At 38.3% G+C, this 24,597-nt stretch overlaps 1 protein-coding gene across 1 annotated transcript in view; it reads left to right on the forward strand.

Moving 5' to 3' along the window:
* The window catches only part of Muc16 (mucin 16, cell surface associated), a 159,861-nt gene that overhangs the window by 131,151 nt on the left and 4,113 nt on the right, over positions 1-24,597 (forward strand). The window contains exons 72-92 of the mRNA XM_087905954.1: positions 87-208; positions 305-363; positions 495-667; positions 915-950; positions 4,594-4,659; positions 5,357-5,478; positions 5,576-5,634; positions 5,766-5,938; positions 8,962-8,997; positions 9,689-9,810; positions 9,908-9,966; positions 10,097-10,269; positions 10,512-10,547; positions 14,213-14,278; positions 15,294-15,415; positions 15,513-15,571; positions 15,703-15,875; positions 17,194-17,229; positions 19,016-19,081; positions 23,387-23,550; positions 23,869-23,936. Coding sequence (XP_087762080.1) covers positions 87-208; positions 305-363; positions 495-667; positions 915-950; positions 4,594-4,659; positions 5,357-5,478; positions 5,576-5,634; positions 5,766-5,938; positions 8,962-8,997; positions 9,689-9,810; positions 9,908-9,966; positions 10,097-10,269; positions 10,512-10,547; positions 14,213-14,278; positions 15,294-15,415; positions 15,513-15,571; positions 15,703-15,875; positions 17,194-17,229; positions 19,016-19,081; positions 23,387-23,550; positions 23,869-23,936 — 1,990 coding nt within the window. The remainder of the gene's footprint in view (positions 1-86; positions 209-304; positions 364-494; positions 668-914; positions 951-4,593; positions 4,660-5,356; positions 5,479-5,575; positions 5,635-5,765; positions 5,939-8,961; positions 8,998-9,688; positions 9,811-9,907; positions 9,967-10,096; positions 10,270-10,511; positions 10,548-14,212; positions 14,279-15,293; positions 15,416-15,512; positions 15,572-15,702; positions 15,876-17,193; positions 17,230-19,015; positions 19,082-23,386; positions 23,551-23,868; positions 23,937-24,597) is intronic.

Here is a 24,597-nt window from a genome sequence, read left to right on the forward strand (position 1 = left end):
GAATGAAAGAGGAGCCAAACTAGTGAGAACAGGATTTTACTCTGGCATCAAGCACATTCTCAGTTGAATCTCTTCTCTTCCTGCAGCTATAGAGCACCATCTAAAAACCCTCACAATCAACTTCACCATAACCAACCTTCCATATTCATCAAATATGAGCAATGGCTCAGTTCTGTTCAACAAAACTGAGACTTTCCTCCAGTACCTGGTGAGAATCTTATCCCTGCAGCCTGGAGGAGATTGAGCCCATAAACCCCTTTGTCCAATACCTGTTTTCATTTCCCTTCTCCTTCCCCACCCACAGCTAGGACACGTGTTCCAGAATGGCTCTCTCAACTCCAGTTGCAGACTGGATTCCCTCAGGTGAGTCTCCTTTCTGTCCCTTTGCAAGGAATGAACACTGCTCAGTGCTACCATTCTCATTCCTCCTCCTTCCTTCTGGTTCTCATCTACACTATGACTTTTCTAAAGGCTCCACACTCCTCTCTTTCCAGGCCTAAGAAGAATGGAACAGCCACTGGTGTGGATGCCATCTGTGCCTACTACCAAGACCCTGCACATCCTGGGATGGACATCAAAGAACTGTACACAGAACTGAGAAATCTAACTCAGGGAATCACCCAGCTGGGTAACTACTCACTGGACAAGGACAGTCTATATGTCGATGGTGAGTGTTCTCTGTGGTTTGCTATGGAATGTCCCAGGCATCCTTTATTTTTCTTACCTCTCTCAATATTATTAATAGTACTGTCTACACCAGTTCATTCTATATTCTTAGTACTTTGTTTCAAGAATCCAAGAAGCACACACGTAGATCCTGTCAAAGAAATATGGGTGTTATTTTCATATGAATCCTTTTCTTTGTTCTTCCTTCCTCTGTTTTTCATTCCTCTGACATGACTCCTATTTTCTAGGTTATAATAAACCTGGTCTAGAAGAACCTTACACAAGTAAGTACCAATTTAGCCCTACCTAGGTCTTGGTCCATATTTTTTCTCCTCATTTTCAATGAAGAATTCACCCAAATACAAACCAATCTCTTCAGAGAAGCCAAGGTCTGAATGGAAGCAAGATGCAGAACCATTGGTCTCTTCTGCTCTAATGTTGGGTTTCTGAATTTCCATATTTTTTTGCAATTGGATAAACGTTTTGTAAAGGTGTAGCTCACAGAATTATGGGGCTTAGTTTAGATTACTACAGTATACTTTATGTCCCCTAAAAAGAAGTATCCCCATCAGGAACTTAATTATCAAGCTACAAATTTGGATGACTATTTAAGTGGTTTTTTTTAAAAAAATGCCTTCTCTCTTGTATCTTTTCTAATTTATATTAGTTCTCTTTGAATATTATACCAGAAATTTGTGTTGCTATTGCATCAATGAACATGTGTTACCAGACCAGTCATCGTTGTAATTCAAAGCGTTAGCAGTTGAGCAAGATTGGTGATAGCTTTCCTCCTCCAGTAGCATGCATAGCACCTTCCAGCACTCTGAAAGCCAGACAGAAGGGATGAAACTTCTAGCTGAGTCCCAGTTTATCTGTCCATGTGCTATGGCTCAAGTACCCGGTATCTTCAGCAATACAAATCTAACCAATAAGCTCTGCAGGGTAACCAAATGCAATGGCAATAGCCAGTACTGTTTGTAAATCACTGGTATATCACTTGTCAATAGCTTCAAAAGGAATAATCTGTTCCTAGTGCTGGACTTTTATTTGTCATCCAGTGGTGTCTAGTAGGGCATTCCTGCCCCATTATATAACACCTCCATTTAAACTCCTTATATGTGTGCATGCATATACTTTAGGAAGCTTCTTTAGTATTAGAGTTCTGCTTGACAATTTGTAATGTCCTTAGTGTTCATTATTCTTCTCTGTATTCCCCCTTCTTCCTACTCATTTGACTAGGTACCTCCTTCCTTATCTTGTCCTTCCAATTTTCTTTTTCCCTTTCCCCCCTTAATTTCACCATATCCTGTCAAATAGAATACATACATGTAAAGATTCAAAGTCAACATCTACAAATGATAGAAAATGTAAGACTTCTTTTGTCTTACTCCAGGTTACTTCATGCATAATAATTGTTTTCTACTTCATCCATTTACATTCACATTTTTAACTGTATCATTTTTATTTAAATTTCTGTGTGTTTTATTTTGATCATGTGTTTATCTCCTCCAGCTCCTTTCAGGTCCTTCCCACCTCCCTACTCTTACAACTTCATGCTCTTTCTTTCCTTCTCTCTCTGTTTTTCTCTCTATCCTCCAGGTCCCCAAAAGACAAAAGTAAAATCCAAACAAACATACAAAAATCAAGAAGACAAATAAATTCAAAACAGAAGAAAATGAAACAAAATCTCATACCAAATTAAAAACTGAAAAAAATAAGGTGTCCATTTTCTCTTGTTCTATTATTTCTGGGCCTGAGACGCATCCTTCTGAGGATGTGGCTAATATATCTAGTGACAGTCCTTGGGGGAAATTAATTTTCCCTCTCTTAGCTGGTACTCATTGCAAACAGTTTCTTGGTTAGGGGTCTACTTCCATTTTTCAGTGCTGTAATTTCCTGACTTGAACTTGTACAGTTCAAAGCACTGTAGATGACTCTAAGGATATAGTATCTTACAGATACAACAGGACTGGTACACATATGAACTCACAGAGACTGTGGCAATTGTATTATTCTTACCAGATTAAAAATATTGTTTAAGTGTACCATGTTTTTATCATCTGTCCACCAGTTGGTGGACATCTAGGCTGTTAAAATTTGCTAGATATTGTGAATAGAGGAGCAATAAACATGGACATGCCTATCTTTCAATAGTAATATATAAACTCTTTTGAGTGTATGTCCCAGAGTGGTAACAATGGATATTATAGCAGATCTATTTCTAGCATTTTAGGAACCATCAAATGTATTTCTGTAGTGGATATACCCCAACTAAAAGTGAATAATTATTCCTGTTTCCCCCACATCTATGCCAGCACTTGTAATCATTTTGTTCTTGTGTGTTTGTTTTTTTAGATTAAATCCTAGCCATTATGATAAGGATAAATGAAATTTTAAAGAAGTTTTAATTTTTTTTACTGATACATAGATATGTTGATCATTTTTTTAAAAAATATTTCTCCACAATTTTAATTTTATTTTGTGAGAATTATAAGAACCATGCCACAATTTTTATTGCATTGTTTTCTTCTTGGATAATTTTTAATTTATTTGTATATTCTTGATACTAACCCTCTGTCAAATATTTGGCTGATAAATTTTTTGCCATTCTGTAAGAAGCTACTTTGCTCAAACAATGTTATCTTTTTCTTTAGAGAAGCTTTTTTGATTCACAAAGATATATGTGTTGATTGTTAGTCTTTAAGACTTTGTTATCCAGGTTCTGTCCCAAAACTTGTTTCTTGTGCCAATAAGTTCATGTGTATTCCCCATTTCTCCTCAACTACATCAGGGAGCCAGTACTTATGTAAAGGTTGCTTAATCATTTGGAGTTTAGCTAAGGGTGTTCAGTGGCCAACTCATCATTACCTTTCCAACTGTCCACTCTTCCATTTTTCTAGCTATTCCTGGACTCTTCTCACATATCCATCAATCCATCTATCCATTGAACCATTCATCCATCCATGCATCCATACATCCATCCATTGAATCATCCATCCATCCATCCATCCATTCTCCTACCTCTCCTTTTGAATTTCATTAGTTTCATCTCTTCTTCTTCCTTTATGCGTGATGGTGTTTATTTACTCATTCACATTCATTGACAAACTCAAACTACTGTCCATATCCTAGGTCATACTGCTCTTATTCTTCATTCATTCAAACATGCATCCACCTGACCTTTGATCAGACACATTCCTCCCTATATATTCATATATTCACCAACTCTTCTGTCAGCTATTACCTATCATTCAGTCCACTCAGTTTTTTATATACCCATATGTTCTGATTGCTTAGCTTTTTCTCTCTTGTGTAATTCTATGAACTCACATATCAATCAATTCATATATCCATGCATGCAGTGTTTATCTACCCATCCATCCACCTACCCATCTATTCAATTCTTATCTACTCATCTGTGTAACAATGATATAATCTGCTCATTGGTACATGCACACATGCACATATACTCACACACTTGTTAATGCATCATCAGGTTCATTCACTTAGTTGTTCTCTCTTCTCTACTAGATTCCACCTAAACAATATATTTTTTGATTCTTATTAAATTACATTGGTCCTAATTTTATGTATCTCTCCTTCTATCCATCTATTTTTCTTTTATATTTTCTATTGTCCTAGTCATCAGTGCTCTATACTCAACCCCGATATTGATTACTTATCTCAATATCTGGAGTTAATTCTGGTCATAATATAATTCACTTCTCCACACACAGTCACTCTTCAGTTTAGCTCATGGTTTATTTGTGAATCGTTGTTCTGCCTCTAGTCATAGCTAGAAAAGTTTCTCTCATGATGTACAGCCTTGTTGTATTTAGAAAGAGGAAGGTTTAGAACAATCCAGATAAATGAAGAATGAAATGTTTTTGGAAATGAGAATGTCAGCAATGACAATCCTTTCCACAGCTCGTGAGCCAGCCAACACTACCCTACCTTCTCCATATGCATCTCTGCAGCCAGAACCTGCCACAGGTATCTCGGGACCCCATTGCCTGCCTTTGATTAGATATCTTGTCCCACACTTCTACCACGTGTCTTCCAGATATATCTAGGAAGAGAGTATGTGAAGTATCAGAGTCATCTTCATATGTGCAAAGATCAGACTAAAGAGCCATATTCCCAGTGGAAGAGCTGTTCATAGTTGACTGATTCTTCCACATCAAATAGCAAAAAAAAAAAAAGTTCCGTGGATAAGTCCACTATCAATCAGATAGAAGCAATTCTTTAATTTGTATACTGACATGTGACTACTTGATGGCCATATTAGCAACCACAACTGTCAAATCTTCAAGTGCACTTGACTCTGAAAGTATACATGGAACCATAGGTAATAATGCACTATAGATTATCCTAGTATGAGTTTTCATTTCAGAAAGATGTCCCTAGGTATTCAGAAAGAGAACATCTTTAGCCAATGCATCCAATGTGTTTGCAGGAAGTATGTGCTGGTCATAACCTAAGACCTGTGCTAAGATGAAGAGAGAATTAGTGTAAGGAATCCTAATAGAAGGCAATTTGTGTGATGTCAGGTTAAAAAGTTGTGAAGGTTCTGACCTAATTGGACATGTAGAGATGAAGTGGGAGACTGAAAGAGGAACCAAACTAGTGAGAACAGGACTTCACTCTGGCATCAAGCAAATTCTCGGATGAACCTCTTCTCTTCCTACAGTTATAGGGCACCATCTACAAACGGTCACAATCAACTTCACCATAACCAACCTTCCATATTCATCAAATATGAGCAATGGCTCAGTTCTGTTCAACAAAACTGAGACTTTCCTCCAGTACCTGGTGAGAACCTTATCCCAGCAGCCTTGAGGAGATTAAGCCCATAGGACCCCTTTGTCGAATACCTGTTTTCATTTGCCTTCTCCTTCCCCACCCACAGCTAGGACACGTGTTCCAGAATGGCTCTCTCAACTCCAGTTGCAGACTGGATTCCCTCAGGTGAGTCTCCTATCTGTCCCTTTGCAAGCAATGAACACTGCTCAGTACTACCATTCTCATTCCTCCTCCTTCCTTCTGGTTCTCATCTATACTATGACTTTTCTAAAGGCTCCACACTCCTCTCTTTCCAGGTCTAGAAAGAATGGAACAGCCACTGGTGTGGATGCCATCTGTGCCTACTACCAAGACCCTGCACATCCTGGGATGGACATCATAGAGCTGTACAAAGAACTGAGAAATCTAACTCAGGGAATCACCCAGCTGGGTAACTACTCACTGGACAAGGACAGTCTGTATGTCAATGGTGAGTGTTCTCTATGGTTTGTAATGGAATGTCCCAGGCATCCTTTATTTTTCTTACCTCTCTCATTATTATTGAAAGTACTGTCTATATCAGTTCATTGTATTTTCTTAGTGCCTTGTTTCAAGAATCCAAGAAGCACACACAGAGCCTGCAAGGATGTATGGTTGTTATGGTCCTATTGTGTACAAGTCAGGAACCAGAGGGATAGGAATATGTTTGCTGAGATTCTTTTCCACTTCTATTTGAATAAAGGAATGTATTCCAATGTTTATAGTACTCACATTTATTCATACTGGTTTTTCTATTCCAATTAACAATATATAGACTCTTACTTGCAGATATTCCAAGAGTATTGTCAGTTCAGTGACTCTATACTTTGTCAATTGCCAAGGCATTTTAATCAACATATGCCAGAATATGGGCAAGGAGATATAATGTATCTATATTACTCTCAATTTAACAAAGAAAGAAAACAAGGCGCAGGACTGAAAAGTCACGTGCCTGTTCCTACACTGGGTTTTGATCAATCAAAATTGTGTTATGTTTCTTTTATATCCAGTTTATTTGACAAAGCCATTGCAAAGATTTGTATACAATTTCAACCCTCTTTTTATTTTCTATTCAGCATTTAATATAAACCTTATGACGTCTACAAAGAACAAATAACTTTCATCTGTATCTTTTCCTAACAGGAACTGTATTGAGGGCACACACTCTTTTGTTTGTTTGTAATCATCATCATTTAAGCCCTAGCAATGCTTAAGCATGTATGGACAACCCATTTATGGTGGTCCTCCAGTTGCTCCTATCTTGGGAGGTTGTAAATACTTGTGTTATTGTTATACCCAAGGCTCCACAGTCTTCCTTTATGTTGTCTATCCAGCATTTCAGAAGCCTTCCTGTTTGTCTAATCCAATACACTCCTTTAAGCAATACCATCTTCGGGTATCTGTCATCATTCATTCTCATAACATAGCCAAAGTATCTCCAGTGCTGTTGTTAAATCCTGTAATTTACTTTCTTCTGAAGAGGGAGATGTTTCTTAATGGCATCGTTGCACATTCTATCTCTTCATATGACACCTAGAATTCTTTTGAGACATGCCATCTCAAACACATTCAGCCGCTGTTCTGAGGAGAGTTTCATTGTCCAGGTTTCAGAGTTATAAAGAAGACAGCTCAGACTTGTCTCACATGCTTGTAATTTTGTTGTAGTTGTGTCTTTTGCTGACCAAACCTTAACTAGTGCCTGGAATGCATACCTCACTATCCCTGTCTGCCTCTTGAGGTCTGAAATGGTTCCCTCCTTTGAACTGAGGTTACCTCCCAAATAGACAAAGTTGACTGTTTGTTTGGAGTTCTGATTCTTTATTACAATGTTAAAATCCTGTGTGCCCTTCTCAAGTTTTGTACCTCAGCCTTCTCCAAGTTTACTTTTATATCAATGTTTTCACTTATTTCCACCTCTCTATTTACCATGGCCTGCAGCTCATTTGGACTTTCGTCTAGTAGTTCTGTGTTGTCAGCCAAACGCAATTTATTCATTCACACACCATCTGTCTGCACGCCTGTATCCTCATCCTCCTGGGCTGTTACTACTATTAATTCCAGGAATAAATTAAAGAGTAGTGGTGAGAGGACACATCCCTGCAACAGTTCTATGACTGTCTTAAACTGACCACTTAGTTCTCTACAGCCTTTGACTGATGCAAAAGCATCTTTATAAATATTTTCTGATATTCTTATGATTTTTATCTGGGTACCTGTAGAACTCCATTGTTTACCAAAGTCTTTTCTCCCAAATGCCATTCAAAGCCTTCCTGTAGTCAATGTAACAGACATATAAGTTTTTTCCAAATTCTTTGTGTTTTTCTGCCAGTAGCCTCAAAGTGAAGTACTGATCAATTGTGCTCCGGATAGCTCAGAATTGACATTGGGAATGTATTAGAATTTCCTCTGTTCTGCCCTTCATTGTTTTCAAATAATAGAGAAGAAAATCTTACTGTTGTGGCACAACAAACTAATACCCTTATAACTTGAGCAGTCTAGCTTGTCCTTCCTCTTATATATGAGAATTATGACTGAGTGCCCAATTCCCTGGGAATCACTTCATGTTCCCATAACTCCCTGAAGAGTCTGAGATGCTACTCAGACCTTGAGCCTATTGTAGCTACCTCCAGCTCCTCCACCATGATGTCATCCTCGCCTGCGGCCTTCCTGCATTTTGCTCTCTTAATGACTTCCTCTATCTCGTTTCTGTCAATATTCAAAAATTACTCATCTTCTGTGCTGTTTCAGTGGCTGCTGAAATGTTTCTCATTGTAGTCTACATTGACAGCATTAAGGTCATTTTAAAGGTGGTCGAAGTCCTTTCTCCTTCTTTGCTTTACTTCTCCTGCTTCTGTTAGCAAATGGCCCTGCCCATCATTAATCACCTGAATCTGAGGAGTATATCTGGCAGTTATATGTTTGATATCTTCATAGACAAGATGTGTTTTAGTATGGAGTCTAGCCTCTCCAATTTCTTTGTATATACCGTGTATGTACAGTTCTCTATCCTCCTTCTCTTTGCTTTTGATCTCAATGCACAGATAGTTGTGGTGATTTGCTGCCTGCAGATTGCCCCTTTTTTGCTCTTTAGCTACTTTCTTCCTTTCTGTCTGTCCTATATACATCAGATTAAATGAAATCCTTCCCATAGAAAATGATCAATAAGAATATTCTGAGTGGATATATAGTGGTAGAAAAGAAGGGAAATAACCTTGTGTATTGAGGAATATTGTTTTAGGAGTGAAGTGTGAAAATATGTTTTGTAAGAACATATTTGGAACATGATAGAGGTTTGGGAAGAAATGTGTATAGTTGAAATACCAGAAAATTCTCATCCAGGATGACTTTTCAGATCTTGAAACATAAATACATGTTCACTAATCTACATAAGCGTGGTATTGTTCCACATGGATCAAAACATGTTGAATTTTTACCTTTACTCTCCCTCCCTCTGACATGTCTTTTATTTTCTAGGTTATAATAAACATGGTCCAGAAGAAACTCTGACAAGTATGTATAAGTTTAACACAGCTTAGTTATTGGTTCATACTTTTCTCCTCATTTCCAAAGGAAAATTGAGCCAAATACAAACCAGTCTTTTCAGAGAGGCCAAGGTCTCAATGGAAGCAAGAAGCAGAACCAATGTGTCTGGTGGTGCTGCTCTTCAGAGTTCACTGGGTCCACTACATAAAATAGTAATCAATAAAATGCACCATGGATATGTCCCACAGGTCAATCTGATAAAGCAATTCTTTAATACTTATTCCAATGTGTGACTATTTAACAATGATCACTAGCCACCAAAAATGTCAAGTCTTCATTTGCAAACTGGACACAGACAATACACATGCAACCATGGGTAGTAATACACTATAGATTATCCCAATGTGAGTTTTCATTTCAGAAAGATGTTCCTAGTGATCCAGAAAGAGAACATATTTAGTCATTGCATCCAATAAGCTTGCAGGAAGTATGTGCTGGAAATAAGCTAAGACCTATGCTAGAATGAAGAGAGAATTAACGTGAGGAATGCTAAGAGAAGGTGATTTGTGTGCAGTAGGGTTAAGAAGCTGTGTAGGTTCTGACCTGATTGGACATGTTGAGAGGTGATGGGAGACTGAAAGAGGAGCCAAACTAGTGAGAACAGGATTTCACTCTGGCATCAAGCACATTCTCAGTTGAATCTCTTCTCTTCCTGCAGCTATAGGGCACCATCTAGAAACCCTCACAATCAACTTCACCATAACCAACCTTCCATATTCATCAAATATGAGCAATGGCTCAGTTCTGTTCAACAAAACTGAGACTTTCCTCCAGTACCTGGTGAGAATCTTATCCCAGCAGCCTTGAGGAGATTGATCCGATATCACCCCTTTGCCCAACACCTGCTTTCATTTCCCTTCTCCTTCCCCATCCACAGCTTGGACACGTGTTCCAGAATGGCTCTCTCAACTCCAGTTGCAGACTGGATTCCCTCAGGTGAGTCTCTTTCTGTCCCTTTGCAAGCAATGAACACTGCTCAGTACTACCATTCTCATTCCTCCTCCTTCCTTCTGATTCTCATCTACACTCTGACTTTTCTAAAGGCTCCACACTCCTCTCTTTCCAGGTCTAGAAAGAATGGAACAGCCACTGGTGTGGATGCCATCTGTGCCTACTACCAAGACCCTGCACATCCTGGGTTGGACATCAAAGAGCTGTACACAGAACTGAGAAATCTAACTCAGGAACTCACCCAGCTGGGTAACTACTCACTGGACAAGGACAGTCTGTATGTCAATGGTGAGTGTTCTCTGTGGTTTGCTATGGAATGTCCCAGGCATCCTTTATTTTTCTTATCTCTCTCAATATTATTGATAGTACTTTCTACACCAGTTCATTGTATTTTCTTAGTGCCTTGTTTCAAGAATCCAAAAGCACACACAGAACCTGGCAAGGAAATATGGGTGTTATGTATGTGAATCCTTTCCTTTATTTTTTTCTACCTCTGTTTTTCTTCCTCTGACATGACTTCTATTTTCTAGGTTATAATAAACCTCGTCCTGAAGAACCTTCTACAAGTAAGTACCAATTTAGCCTGATCTAGATCTTGGTCCATATTTTTTCTCCTTATTTCCAGTGAAGAACTCACCCAAATACAAACCAATCTCTTCAGAGAGGCTAAGGTCTCAATGGAAGCAAGATACAGAGCCATTGGACTATTCTTAAATTCAGCTCTAATGTTGGATTTCTGAATTTCCATATTCTTCTCAATTGAATAAAAGTGTTTGTAAAAGTGTAGCTCACAGTGTTATGGGGCTTAGTTTAAATGACTACTGTATACTTTATGTCCCCTAAAAAGAGCTATCTCTATCAGGGACTTCATTATCAAGCTGCAAAATCTGGATTACTAATTTAAGTATTTTTCTAAAATTGCCTTCTCTCTTGTATCTTTTCCAATTTATACTAGTTCTCTTTGAATATTATACCAGAAATTTGTGTTGCTGTTACATCAGTGAGCATGTGTTACCAGACCAGTCATCGTAATTCAAAGCATTAGCAGTTGAGCAAGATTGGTGATAGCTTTCCTCCTCCAGTAGCATGCATAGGACCTTCCAGCACTCTGAAAGCCAGCCAGAAGGGATGAAACTTCCAGCTGAGTGGCAGTTTACCTCTCCATGTGCTATTACTCAAGTGCCTGGTATTTTCAGCAATACAAATCTAACCAAGAAGTTCTGGAGGGTAACCAAATACAATGGCATTAGGCTATACTGTTTGGGAGTCACTTGTACATCACTTGTCAATAGCTCCAAAGGGAATAATCCATTCCTAGCACTGGATTTTATTTATCATCCAGTGGTGTCTAGTAGAGCATTGCCTCCCCATTATATAGCAACTCCATTTAGACACCTTATATGTGTGCATGCATATACTTTGGGAAACTTCTTTAGCATTAGATTTCTGCCTGACACTTTGCATATCCTTAGTATTCATTATTCCTCCCTGTATTCCCTTTCTACCTACTCATTTAAGTAGGTACTTCCTTCTCCATCTTGTCCTTTCCATTTTATTTTTCCCTTTCCTCCTCAGTATCACCATATCCCATAAAATGAAATACATATATCTAAAGATTCAAAATCAACATCTACAAATGATACTCTCTTGCTCCAGGTTACATCACCCATAATGATTGTTTTCGACTTTATCTACTTACCTTCACATTTCTTAACTTTATCAATTTTAATTAAAATTTTATGTGATTTATTTTGTTTATGTGTTTATCTCCTCCAGCTCCATTCTGGTCCTTCTAACTTCCCTACTCATACAGCTTCATGCTCTTTTTCTCTTCTCTCTCTTTGTTTTTCTCTCTATCCCCCAAGTCCCCAAAAGACAAAAGTAAAATCCAAACAAACATACAAAAATCAAGAAGACAAATAAATTCAAAATGGAAGAAAATGAAACAAAATCTCATACCAATTTAAAACTGAAAAAAATAAGGTGTCTATTTTCTGTTGTTATACTGTTTCTGGGCCTGAGACACATCCTTCTGTGGATGTGACTAATACATCTAGTGACACTCCTTTGGAGAAAATTAATTTTCCCTCTCTTAGCTAGTACTCATTTCAAACAGCTTCTTGGTTAGGGGTCTACTTCCATTTTTCAGTCCTGTAATTTCCCGGTTTGAACTTGTACAGCTCAAAGCACTGTAGATGACTCTAAGGATATAGTATCTTCCAGATACAACAGGACTGGCACACATATGAACTCACAGAGACTGGGGCAATTGTATTATTCTTACCAGATTAAAAATATTGTTTAAATGTACCATGTTTTCATCTGTCCACCAGTTGGTGGACATCTAGACTGTGAAAATTTGCTAGATATTGTGAATAAAGTATCAATAAACATGGACATGCCTGTCTTTAATAGTAATATATAGACTCTCATGAATGTGTGCCCCAGAATGGTAACATTGGATCTTATACTAGGTCTATTTCATGCATTTTAGGGACTGCCACACTTATTTCTATAGTGGAAACATCCCGACTAGAAATGAATAATTGTTCCTCCTTCACCCATCTGTCAGCACTTGTAATCATTTTTGTGTGTGTGTGTTTGGTTAGATTTTTTTCTTTTTAATCTTAGCCATTGTGATAGGGAGACAGTAAAATTTTAAAGACATTTTAAATTTTTTTTTTACTGGTACCTAGGTATGTTGATCATTTTTTAAAAAAAATATGTCTGCACAGTTTGTATTTCATTTTGTAAGAATTATCGGAGCCATTTCACAATTTTTATAGGATTTATTGTTTTCTTTTTGGATAATTTTTAATTTATTTGTATATTCTTGACACTAACCCTCTATCAAATATTTGTTGATAATTTTTTTTGCGAATCTGTAAGAAGCTACTTTGCTCAAACAGTGCTATCTTTTTTTCTAGAAAAGCTTTTTGATTCACAAGGACATGTGTATTCATTGTTATTCTTTAAGACTTTGCTATCCAGGTTCTCTCCCAAAAAAATTCTTCCTTGTGCCAATAAGTTCAAGTGTATTCCCCATTTTCTCCTCAACTACATCAAGGTGCCGGGACTTATATAAAGGTTGTTTAATCATTTGGAGTTGAGTTTTGGGTGTGCAGTAGCCTACTCATCATTACCTTTACAGCTGTCCAGTCTTCCATTTTTCTACTTATTCCTGCATTCATCGCACATTTCCATCAATCCATCCATCCATTCACCCATCTATCCGTCTATCCATCTATCCATCCATCCATCCATCCATTCATTCTACTACCTATCCTTTTGAATTTCATTAGTTTCATCTCTTTCTCCTTCCTTCATGCATGATTGTGTTTATTTACTCATTCACATTCATTGACAAACTCAAACTACTGTCCATATTCTAGGTCATACTACTTTTTTTCTTCATGCATTCATACATGCATCCACCTGACTTTTCATCAGACACATCTCTCCCTATATATTCATATATTCACCACCTGTATGAACACCCATTCTTCTGTCAGCTATTACCTATCTTTCAGTCCATTCAGTTATTTATATACCCATGTGCTCTGCTTGCTTAGATTTTAGCATGCTCTTTCTCTCTTTTATTCTGTGAACTCATATACCAATCCATTCATGTATCCATGCATGCAGTGTTTATCTATCCATCCATCCACATACCCATCTATTCAATTCTCATCTACTCATCTGTGTAACAATGCTATAATCTGCTCATCCCTGAATGCACAAACACATACACACTCACACACTTGTTAACCCATCATCAGGTTCATTCATTTAGTTGTTCTCTTCTCTACTAGCTTCCACCTAAACAAGATATTTTTTTGATTTTTATTGAATTACTTGGTCCTCCTTTTATATTTCTTTCCTTCTATCCTTTGTTTTTATATTTTCTATTCTCTTAATTCATCTGTGTTCTTTACTCAAACACTATATCTCAATATCTCAAGTTAATTCTGTTCATAGTATAATTCACTTCTCTACACAGTCACTCTTCAGTTTAGCTCATGGTTCCCCTGTGAATATTTGTTCTGCCTCTAATCATAGCTAAGAAAAATTCTCTCACTATGGACAGCCTTGTTGTATTTAGAAGGGGAAGGTTTTCAGAGGAAAATTCCTCCTGAGCTGAATCTCTAGGATGAGTAAGAACAGTCCAGATAAATGAAGCATGAAATGTTCTTGGAAATGGGGATTTCATCAATCACAATCCTTTCCACAGCTTATGAGCCAGTCACCACTACCCTACCTTCTCCATCTGCATCTCTGCAGCCAGAACCTGCCACAGGTAAGTCCGGATCCCATTGCCTGCATTTGAATAGATCTGCTACCTCAAACTTCCATGTCTGTCTTCCAGATAGAGCTAGGAAAAGAGTATGTGAAGTGTCAGGGTCATCTTCATATGTGCAAAGAACAGACTAACAAGCCACATGCCTGTTTGTAGTGTTGTTCAGAGTTTACTGGTTCTTCTACGTCAAATAGCAAAAAAAAAAAAAAAAATCCCTTAGATAAGTCCACTGTCAGTCTAATGGAAGCAATTCTTCAATTTGTAGTCCCATGTGTGACAACCTGATGGCCATATTAGCCACTACAAGTGTCAAATCTTCAAGTGCACTTGACACTGAATGTACTCATGGAACCATAGTTGGTAATGTACTATAGATCATCCCAGTATGCGTTTTCATTTCAGAAAGAGCTCTTATTGTAGTTCTAGTATAGAAAACATCTTTAGAGATTGTATCCAACGAGTTTGCAGAATTGTGTGTTGTCATCTGATAATACCTGTGCTGGAATGAAGAGAGAATTAATGTGAAGAATGCTAAGAGAAGGTGATTTGTATGCTGTGGGGTTAAGAAGTTGCGTGGGGACGGGGAGAGGCTGGAGAGATGGCTCAGAGGTTAAGAGCACTGACTTCTCTTCCAGAGGTCCTGAGTTCAATTCCCAGCAACCACATGGTGGCGCACAGCCATCTGTAATGAAATCTGGTGCCCTCTTCTGACAGACAGACAGAACACTGTGTAAATAATAAATGAAAAAATCTAAAAAAAGAAAGAAAGAAAGAGAGAGAGACAGAAAGAAAGAAGGAAAGAAAGAAGGAAAGAAAGAGAAGGAAAGAAAGAAAGAAAGAAAGAAAGAAAGAAAGAAAGAAAGAAAGAAAGAAAGAAAGAAGTTGTGTAGGTTCTGACTTGATTGGATATGTTGAGATGTGGTGGGAGAATGAAAGAGGAGCCAAACTAGTGAGAACAGGATTTTACTCTGGCATCAAGCACATTCTCAGTTGAATCTCTCTTCTCTTCCTGCAGCTATAGGGCACCATCTAGAAACCCTCACAATCAACTTCACCATAACCAACCTTCCATATTCATCAAATATGAGCAACGGCTCAGTTCTGTTCAACAAAACTGAGACTTTCCTCCAGTACCTGGTGAGAATCTTATCCCAGCAGCCTGGAGGAGATTGATCCGATATCACCCCTTTGCCCAACACCTGCTTTCATTTCCCTTCTCCTTCCTCATCCACAGCTTGGACACGTGTTCCAGAATGGCTCTCTCAACTCCAGTTGCAGACTGGATTCCCTCAGGTGAGTCTCCTTTCTGTCATTTTGCAAGGAATGAACTCTGCTCATTGTTACCATTCTCATTTCTCCTCCTTCCTTCTGGTTCTCATCTACACTATGACTTTTCTAAAGGCTCCACACTCCTCTCTTTCCAGGCCTAAGAAGAATGGAACAGTCACTGGTGTGGATGTCATCTGTGCCTACTACCAAAACCCTGCACATCCTGGGATGGACATCAAAGAGCTGTATACAGAACTGAGAAATCTAACTCAGGGAATCACCCAGCTTGGTAACTATTCACTGGACAAGGACAGTCTATATCTCAATGGTGAGTGTTCTCTCTGGTTTACTGTGGAATGTTCTTTAGAATTCTTTATGTTCATATACTTCCAATTATATGAAAATTTCTCTGAGCTTCTCAGCACAGATAGTATTCTTTATGCCTGAAAATTCAATAGTCATTCTAATCATATTGAGTTTTCATTTTTTTCTGCTCTACCTTTTAATACAAATCAATGCTTGTTGGTCAATCCTGAAATGTCATTTTCTATGGTTTTGAATATATCTATTTACAAACCCGTTTGATACCATGTCTATTTTGGACACAAATTAAGTTTCCCTGTGGGGCTAATTACTTTCTCAAATAAAGTTTTTTAGATTTTCAATACCAAGAATAAATTATTTCCTCTGAAATAAGTTCAAAATCCTTTATGAAATGAATTTGTTACCCATAACAATCATACAACAGTTGCACTTGTGAGCACATCTTTTCTGCCCATTTGGTATTGTTACACACAAGGCTCACAGACAGGTAAAAATATTATTTCGTTTTCTCTCTCAGCAGCCTGCATTTCACCTTCTGTTACAAGGTACACCAGTCAGCAGTGAATGAGTCTCTAGGTCATTTGAGGGTTGCTTGTATCCTACATTCCAAAGTGTTGATATCTTGTCTTTCCAATTATTACACTCATTTTAATGATAAGAACTGAAGAGAGGGAAAGGGGAATTCAAACTCCTATAACAGGTTTACTACTAATCAGAATTTTGGTGTTCTCAGTTTCTATCTGATCACTATAATCTGGAATTGTGGGACATATATAGACTTTTAGCCTTCATAAAGTTAACAATTTATGTGGTTAAATAGGTTGTCTACTTAATAGTACCAAGCATCTTAGCCAAATATTAAGCTTGGCACCAGAGACAAGTAAGTTTCCTTGCAGTTTGTTCCAGTGTATACTACAGTGAGGCACAGACAGCACTGTATTCTTCAAATGAGAGTGGAGAAACCATGTATAGAAAAGACTCAATAAACATCAACTGGATGGATAGATAGCGGGATCATACAAGGGAAGATGGTAGTGTACATGGGTACATATCAATGAGGACTGAGGTATGACAATAGATCTTATGAGAAGCTCTTGTTAGGAGCATGCTCTACAAGTGGTAAGGACGTGTTGGATCTGACTGATATGGCAACAAATTCTTGTTCATGTTGATATTTATATTAGCTCTTAGGACATAAACAGCTGCTAAATAATTATGTACAAATACACTTATTCATATTTGTCCCAGGTGTACCAAGGCATGATGTAATATATAAAACCTTGTTGTTCATTACCCTTCTGTGTGTGCCTTTTGTGTTATAGGTTATAGTGAACATGATGCAGAAGGACTTCCTACAAGTATGTATAATTTTGGCCTATCTAGGTCTTGGTTCATACATTTCTATTCATTTCTAAAAGAAACTTGCCCTAAGCATAAACTAATCTTTTTAGAGACTAAGACCTTAGTGTAAGAAAATTTGCTGTCCCTGGCCTCTTCTTGGAATTCCAGTTCAAGCTTTAGATTTCCAGTTTTTCTTCACTTTGCTTAATTGAAGCTAGATGTTTATACAAATGTTGTCTATAGAATTATAGGGCTGAATCCAGATGAAGATTGTAGTTTTTAACACAATCTTTTTAACACAAATAAAATGTCCCCTAGTGGGAGCTTAATTATTAAGTTGAAAATTCTGATGGCTACTAAAGTGATTTTTGTCAAAATGTTCACCTTCTCTTGTTCAGGAATCAATTCCTCTGTCTTTCTAGCTATCCATTTTTTTTCACTTTTCTACTTATTCATCCTCTGGCACCACATTTCCTCCTATCCATCCACATATCTACTTGTCCTTCCTCCCATCCACTTCCTTGCCCATTCTCATGTATTACTACCTTCATTCCATCTGTTTTTCCTTCAACTTCTCATTTCTTAATCCATTTTCACCCCCTACATTCATTCATCAATATTTCCACCCATTGTCTTACTTATCCCTCATTAATTAATTCTTTGCTTTGTTTGTCTATCTGCCAAAACATGCATACCTACCTACCAAACCATCTAACCAGCTAGATAACCACCCACCTACCTAGTTACCCATCCATATAACTACCTACTTCTGCATCTGTCAGTTTGTCCATTCATTTACAAATCACCTCATTCTGTCCATTTGCCTGCTTGAAATTACTTCTTTCTAACTTTTATTAATCTACATATATATATATATATATACATATATCCAACTGTCTATCTATTCACCTACTCTCTAGACTGACCCATATGTCTAAACATGTATCTAATTTGTCAGTCTATCTACCCATCTACCAACATTCTCTGTCCTGTTATCTTCTTGGCATTTGTTGCCCCCAACCTGTCCTTTCTCTCTATATCCATCCATCCATCCATCCATCCATATATCCATCCATCCATCCATCCATCCATCCATATATCTATCCATCCATATATCCATCCATCCATCCATGCATCCCTATATCCACCCATCCATATATCCACCCATCCATATATCCATCCATCCATATATCCATCCATCCATCCATCCATCCATCCATCCATATATCCATCCATCCATATATCCACCCATCCATATATCCATCCATCCATCCATCCATCCATCCATCCATCCATCCATCCATCCATCCATTCATCCACATGTCCACCCACACCAATCATGCATCCATCACCCATATATCCATCTACACACCCACATGTCCATCTATCATCATGTACATATATTTATCCACTCTTCCTTAAATCTTCCATCATTCTACCATCTCTTTATTTTTCTTCTTAAATTTGTTTTGACTATCTATTTATCTATCATACTGATACTGATGCATTCATCTCTTCTGAATTTTTTGTCTTCCAGTTCATCTGGCCTATTTGCTTACCACTTTCTACCACCCGCTCTCCACTTTCTACCACCTGCTATCCACTTTCTATCACCTGCTATCCATTTTCACTACCTTGAATGGATTATATTCACAGGCTTGTCCCCCTCCATTCAGGCAATTACTCTTTTCTTTACTCCTATTCATGAACCACTTGGTAATAATTTTCGTGGCTTGGACCACTAATGGAAGATCCTCTCATTATATGAAGTCTCTTTTCATCTTGATGACAATCTTTTCCCAGCTACTGAGTCACCCACCACCATCCTGGCTTCTCCATCGACATCTGTGCAGCCAGAACCCATAACAGGTATGTCAGAGCTCTTTTTCCTATCTGAGATGGGATTCCCATTCCACTCTCTAACTTCCACATGACTAGTAGAAAACTAGGATGTGAATATTGTAATGTCAAGGTCATTTACAATAATAAACAAATAAACAATCATTCTAATAATAAAGAGAATTCTAGCAATTTAATCAAATGCTTCCTTTCATGCATCCACCAGACTCTGAATTGGTAATTATGATGCAGTAAGGAATTTTAGTGGAAGAGGAGTGAGTTGGCATAATATAAAGAAGGAATGGCTTTCTGGAGATGTTACACCTGAACTGAGCATGCCACCATACGGAATGGACTCCAACAAGCTAGTTCATGCAACAAGGCTAGATTCTGGTCCTACTGCCAGTGACCCCAAAGAGAGTCCTAGTTTCACCACTGTCTCCCACATATGGAGACCCTAGTTCGGTACCATGGAATCTCTAGTGTTCACAACTGTCAGTCTAGTGTTCATGAGCTTCCACAAATTTATTTCAGCTGTCACTGTAGGTTTCTCTATCTTGCACCTATATTCCTTCCACCCTCTCTTCATCTGGACTCCTGGAGCATGGTTTGGTGCTTGGTTGTAGGTCCTGCATCTGGTTCCATCAGTTACTGGATGAGGTTCTGTGTGATAGTTAGTGTGTTCACCAATCGAATTGCAGGGAAGGCCAGTTTGGGCACCCTCTCCACTATTGCCAGAAGTCTTAGCTAAGGTCATCCTTGTAGATTTGGGGGAATTTCCCTAGCACCAGGTTTCTCACTAACCCCACATTGACTCTCTCTTTCATTATTCTACCGCTCCATCTCTCTCCCACCTCAACTATCCCATTCTCTCACATTCTCATCTCTCATTCCCTCCCCTTTACTGAGCCCCCTAGCCCCCAGGAGATCTCATCTAATTCCCATTTTCAGAGTGATCCATGTGTCTCTGGTAGGGTCTTCCTTGTTGTCTAGCTTCTCTAGAGCTGTGGCTATCCTTTGGTTTAAATCTACAGTTCACTTATGAGTGAGTATATACCATGATTGTCTTTCTGAGTCTGGGTTACCTCACTAAGGATGGGTATTTTTCTAGTTCCACTAATTTGCCTGCAGATTTCCTGATGTCATTGTTATTTTATCTTTTTTTAACAGCTGAATAATACTCTGTTGTGTAAATGCACCACATATTCTTTATCCATTCTTCAGTACAGGGGCATCTAGTTTCTTTCCAGGTTCTAGCTATTACAAATAATGCTTCTATGAACACTGTTGAACAAGTGTCCTTGTGCTATGATTGAGTATCCTTTAGGTATATGCCCAGGAGTGGGATTGCTGGGTCTTCAGGTAAATTGATTTCCAGATTTCTGAGAAACCGCCATACTGATTTGCAAAGTGGCTGTCCAAGTTTGCACTCCCGTCAGCAGTGGAGCAGTGTTCTCCCTTACTCTACATCCTCTCCGACATAAGCCGTTCGCAATATTTCTATCTAAACCATTTTGACAGGTGTAACAAGGTATCTCAGAGTCAGGGATTTTGCTGTCTCCAGAAGTTCCTTTCCTGTACAGGATTGATTTGGCTATCCTAGGCATTTTGCTTTTCCGTATGAAACGGAGTATTGTTCTTTGGAGGTCTGTGAAGAATTTTTCTGGGATTTTGATGGGCATTGCATTGAATCTGTAGCTTGCTATTGGTAAGATTGCCATCTTTACTATGTTAATTCTACCTACCCAAGAAAATGGGAATTCTTTCCATTTTCTGGTGTGTTCTTCGATTTTTTTCTACGAAGATTTAAAGTTCTTGTCATACAGGTCTTCCACTTGTTTGGTTAGAGTTACTCCAAGGTATTTTATGGTGTTTGTGGCTGTTGTGAAAGGTGATGTCTCTCTGACTTCTTTCTCAGCACATTTATCATCTGTGTACAGGAAGGCTACTGATTTTTTTTAGTTAATCTTGTGTCCTGCTACATTACTGAAGGTGTTTATAAGTTATAGAAGTTCCCTAGTAGAATTTTTGGGATCAGATATGTAAATTATCATATCGCTAGAAAATAGTGAGAGATTGACTTCTTCTTTTCTGGTTTTGTATCCCCCTTGATCTCCTTTTGGTGTCTTATTGCCCTAACTAGAACCTTAAGTACTATATTGAATAGATATGGAGAGAGTGGACAACCTTGTCTTATTCCTCATTTCAGTGGGATCACTTTGAGTTTCTCCCCATTTAATTTAATGTTGGCTGATGACTTGCTGTGTATTGCCTTTATTATGTTTAGGTATGTTCCTTGTATCCCTGCTCTCTCCAAAACCTAGATCATGAAAGAATATTGTATTTAGTGGAAGGCTTTTTCAGCATCTAATGAGACGATCATGTGGCCTTTTCTCAGTTTGTTTATATGGTGGATTACATTGATAGATTTTTATATGTTGAAACATTCCTGCATCTCTAGAATAAAACTGACTTAATAATGGTGGATGATTTTTCTGACATATTCTTGGATTTGGTTTGCTAGTACTTTATTGAGTATTTTTACATCAATGTTCATGAGTGAAATTGGACTGTAATTCTCTTTCTTAGTAATATCTGTATGTAGTTTGGGTATCAGGGTAATTGTAGTCTCTTGTTTTATGTTTGTTTGGTTGGTTGGTTTTGGTTTTTTGAGAAAGGGTTTCTCTGTAGCTTTTGAGCCTGTCCTGGAAGAAAAGAAGAAATTAAATACTTCCTAAATTTCAATAAAAATGACCACACAACATACCAAAATTTATGGGACAAAGTGATAGCAGTATTAAGAGGAAAGTTCAAAGCACTAAATGCCTGCATAAAGAAGCTGGAAAAATCCCACACTAGTGAGTTAACAGACACCTGAAAACTCTAGAACAAAAGGAAGAAAACTCACCCAGGAGGATTAGACAGCAGTAAATAATCAAATTGAGAGCTGAAATCAACAAAATAGAAACAAAAAAACAATACAAAGAATCAATGAGACAAAGAGTTGGCACACAGATACACACACACACACACACACACACACACAGAGAGAGAGAGAGAGAGAGAGAGAGAGAGAACTATTCTATTCATTGCCTCTTTAAGTTTTATATATTTTTCTACTCAGAATTGTTTTTGAAATTATATATAACAATTTTACAAAATAATTTTTCCACTTATAAGTGAGATCAAATGATGTGTATTTTTCCATAATTTATGTCACATGATATAATAGCTTCCGAGCTGATCTGTGACAAATGTTAATTCAATATCCAACTGTCTGACCCATGTGTTCCTTGGGAAAAGGATTATAGATCCTTCCATATGGGATTCCTTCATGTGAGCGAGTCTCACATGAGCAGCAGTGTGCTGTGGAAGCTCAGAGGAATGGTGAGAGTAGGAGGGAGTCCTGAAATGGAATCTCATGTGACTGACAGTGCAGGAGAGAGGTGTGCGTGCTTTCCTCAAGACCTAGCATGTTGGACTCCTGAAGCAGAAATGCAGGTTTTCTGAGTGAAGAAGGTGGAAGAACATTCCAGAAAATAGAACCAGAGTAGGCAAAAAGAAATATCTGAGTAATATGAACCTCTGTAAAATTTTGATTCCTCTTACTCTGGAGTTTCTTTCCATTTGTGAGTCCTCTATGTCCCATGATGGAATGTTTAGTGGATTGATCCTGTATCAACCTTGATACAAAATGATAACCACAGCTCATAAGTACAGGTCATAAGTACAGCAGTGCTGTTATGCCTTTAAGATACTGATTTGCTCCAGTCCTTGCAGACCTCTGGCTCTTACAATCTTTCCACCCCCTATTCCATCATGGTTCCTAAACCTAACAGGGGCAGTGTGTCCCATTTGTGGCTGAACACACCAGAGAAATTTATTCTCTTCACTTTGATCAGTTATGAATTTCCTTATAGCTGTTGTCGTTGTCTATTGTGCAAGAGGACTTCTCTTGGTAAGATCTGAAAGTAACATTAATATATTAATAAGAGAGATATGAATTTATAAGGTAGTTTATACTATGTAAATTTAGCAGAATAAAAGTAGTAGGTCATTGTTCCCAGTTGTTTATGTGGGTGTTAGGGATTCAACTCAGGTCTTCGTGCTTGTGCAGTGAGTGCAAACTGACTGAGTGGCTGAGCCATCTCCTTAGTGCCCTACAAACTAACTAAGATGAGCTGCCTCCCTGGGTGCCTATAATGAATAAAGAATGGTTGATTGGTTGTTGACAAATAGTTAACATGGAAATTTTCTCTCTCTCTCTCTCTCTCTCTCTCTCTCTCTCTCTCTCTCTCTCTCTGTCTGTCTGTCTGTCTCTGTCTCTCTCTTTAGACATGAAGCCAACCACTCTTCTGCCAACAGAAATCCCAACAACCAGTTCCAGCTCTCAGCATTTCAACTTGAACTTCACCATCACCAACCTACCCTACTCCCAAGATATAGCCCAGCCAGGCACCACCAAACACCAGCAAAACAAGAGAAGCATTGAATATGCGGTAAGAATCATGTTGCTTGTCCACTTACCCCCCTGACAGAAGCTGACTGTTGACACTGGGTCAGTGGGTAATTTTTTAAAAAATTAGAGTTCCCGAGAACACATTCTTATTCCTATTTATAAATTGTGAAGAACACAAGAGACCCAGTAGCTGGCAAAGGGTGCTACAGCTGTGCCATACCCTGGAACAAGACTTCCTATGTTTGGGCTTGCATTTGTCAATGAAAACATAGTTCAGAAAGGATACTTAGTGGCTGTTAAATTTCTTTGACAGTGGAACCTGAGGTTCTGACATAGGAAATATTCCCCTCTCTTTCAGCTCAACCAGCTTTTCAGAAACAGCAGCATCAAGAGTTATTTTTCTGACTGTCAAGTTTTAGCCTTCAGGTAAGGGCCAATTCAGGACCTGCTGGCCCTGAGGACTTTTTGGTTTCACGCTCATTATGTAACTGAATACGACCCTGAATTTCTGCTCTCACTACCTCCACCTCTGGTGCAGAATGCTGGCTTTACAACCCTGCACCATCAAATCTGGGAAATTACTAATGTGTAGAGGCTCTGCAGGAACCGTCATGGGACAGCACTCCCCTCTAGTGGTCTGGTCAGGGATAGCAGTTACAATGTACATTCAAACAGGGAGGGGGCAGATGCCTCAGTAAGTAAAATGGAGACCTGAGCTTGAATCCCTAGAACCCATCTAGAAACTTGGCATGGCCTTGTGCACGTGTTACCCCAGAGCTGGACAGGGGAAGAGAAACTTAAAATAGTTTCTGTTTCATAATTTCTTGGTTCCTATTTTAGGAAAGACAGCCTAAGGGATATAAAATTGTTGCCTAAAAGCTAGCTTTTTCCTAAAACAGGAAGTCAAACCATCTTAGAAACTTAACTGAGTTTGTGAAGCCAACCAGATATGATGGCAATTGGTAGGCGGGGTCATAGAATCCAGAGAGTAGAACTACAGCAAATGCACACCTGCATAAAATTGACAATATTCGAACAATCACACACACATACACACTCATGCACACATACACACACACAAATACAG

Source organism: Myodes glareolus, chromosome 4, assembly GCF_982192425.1.
Source record: "Myodes glareolus chromosome 4, mMyoGla1.1, whole genome shotgun sequence".
NCBI lineage: Eukaryota > Metazoa > Chordata > Mammalia > Rodentia > Cricetidae > Myodes > Myodes glareolus.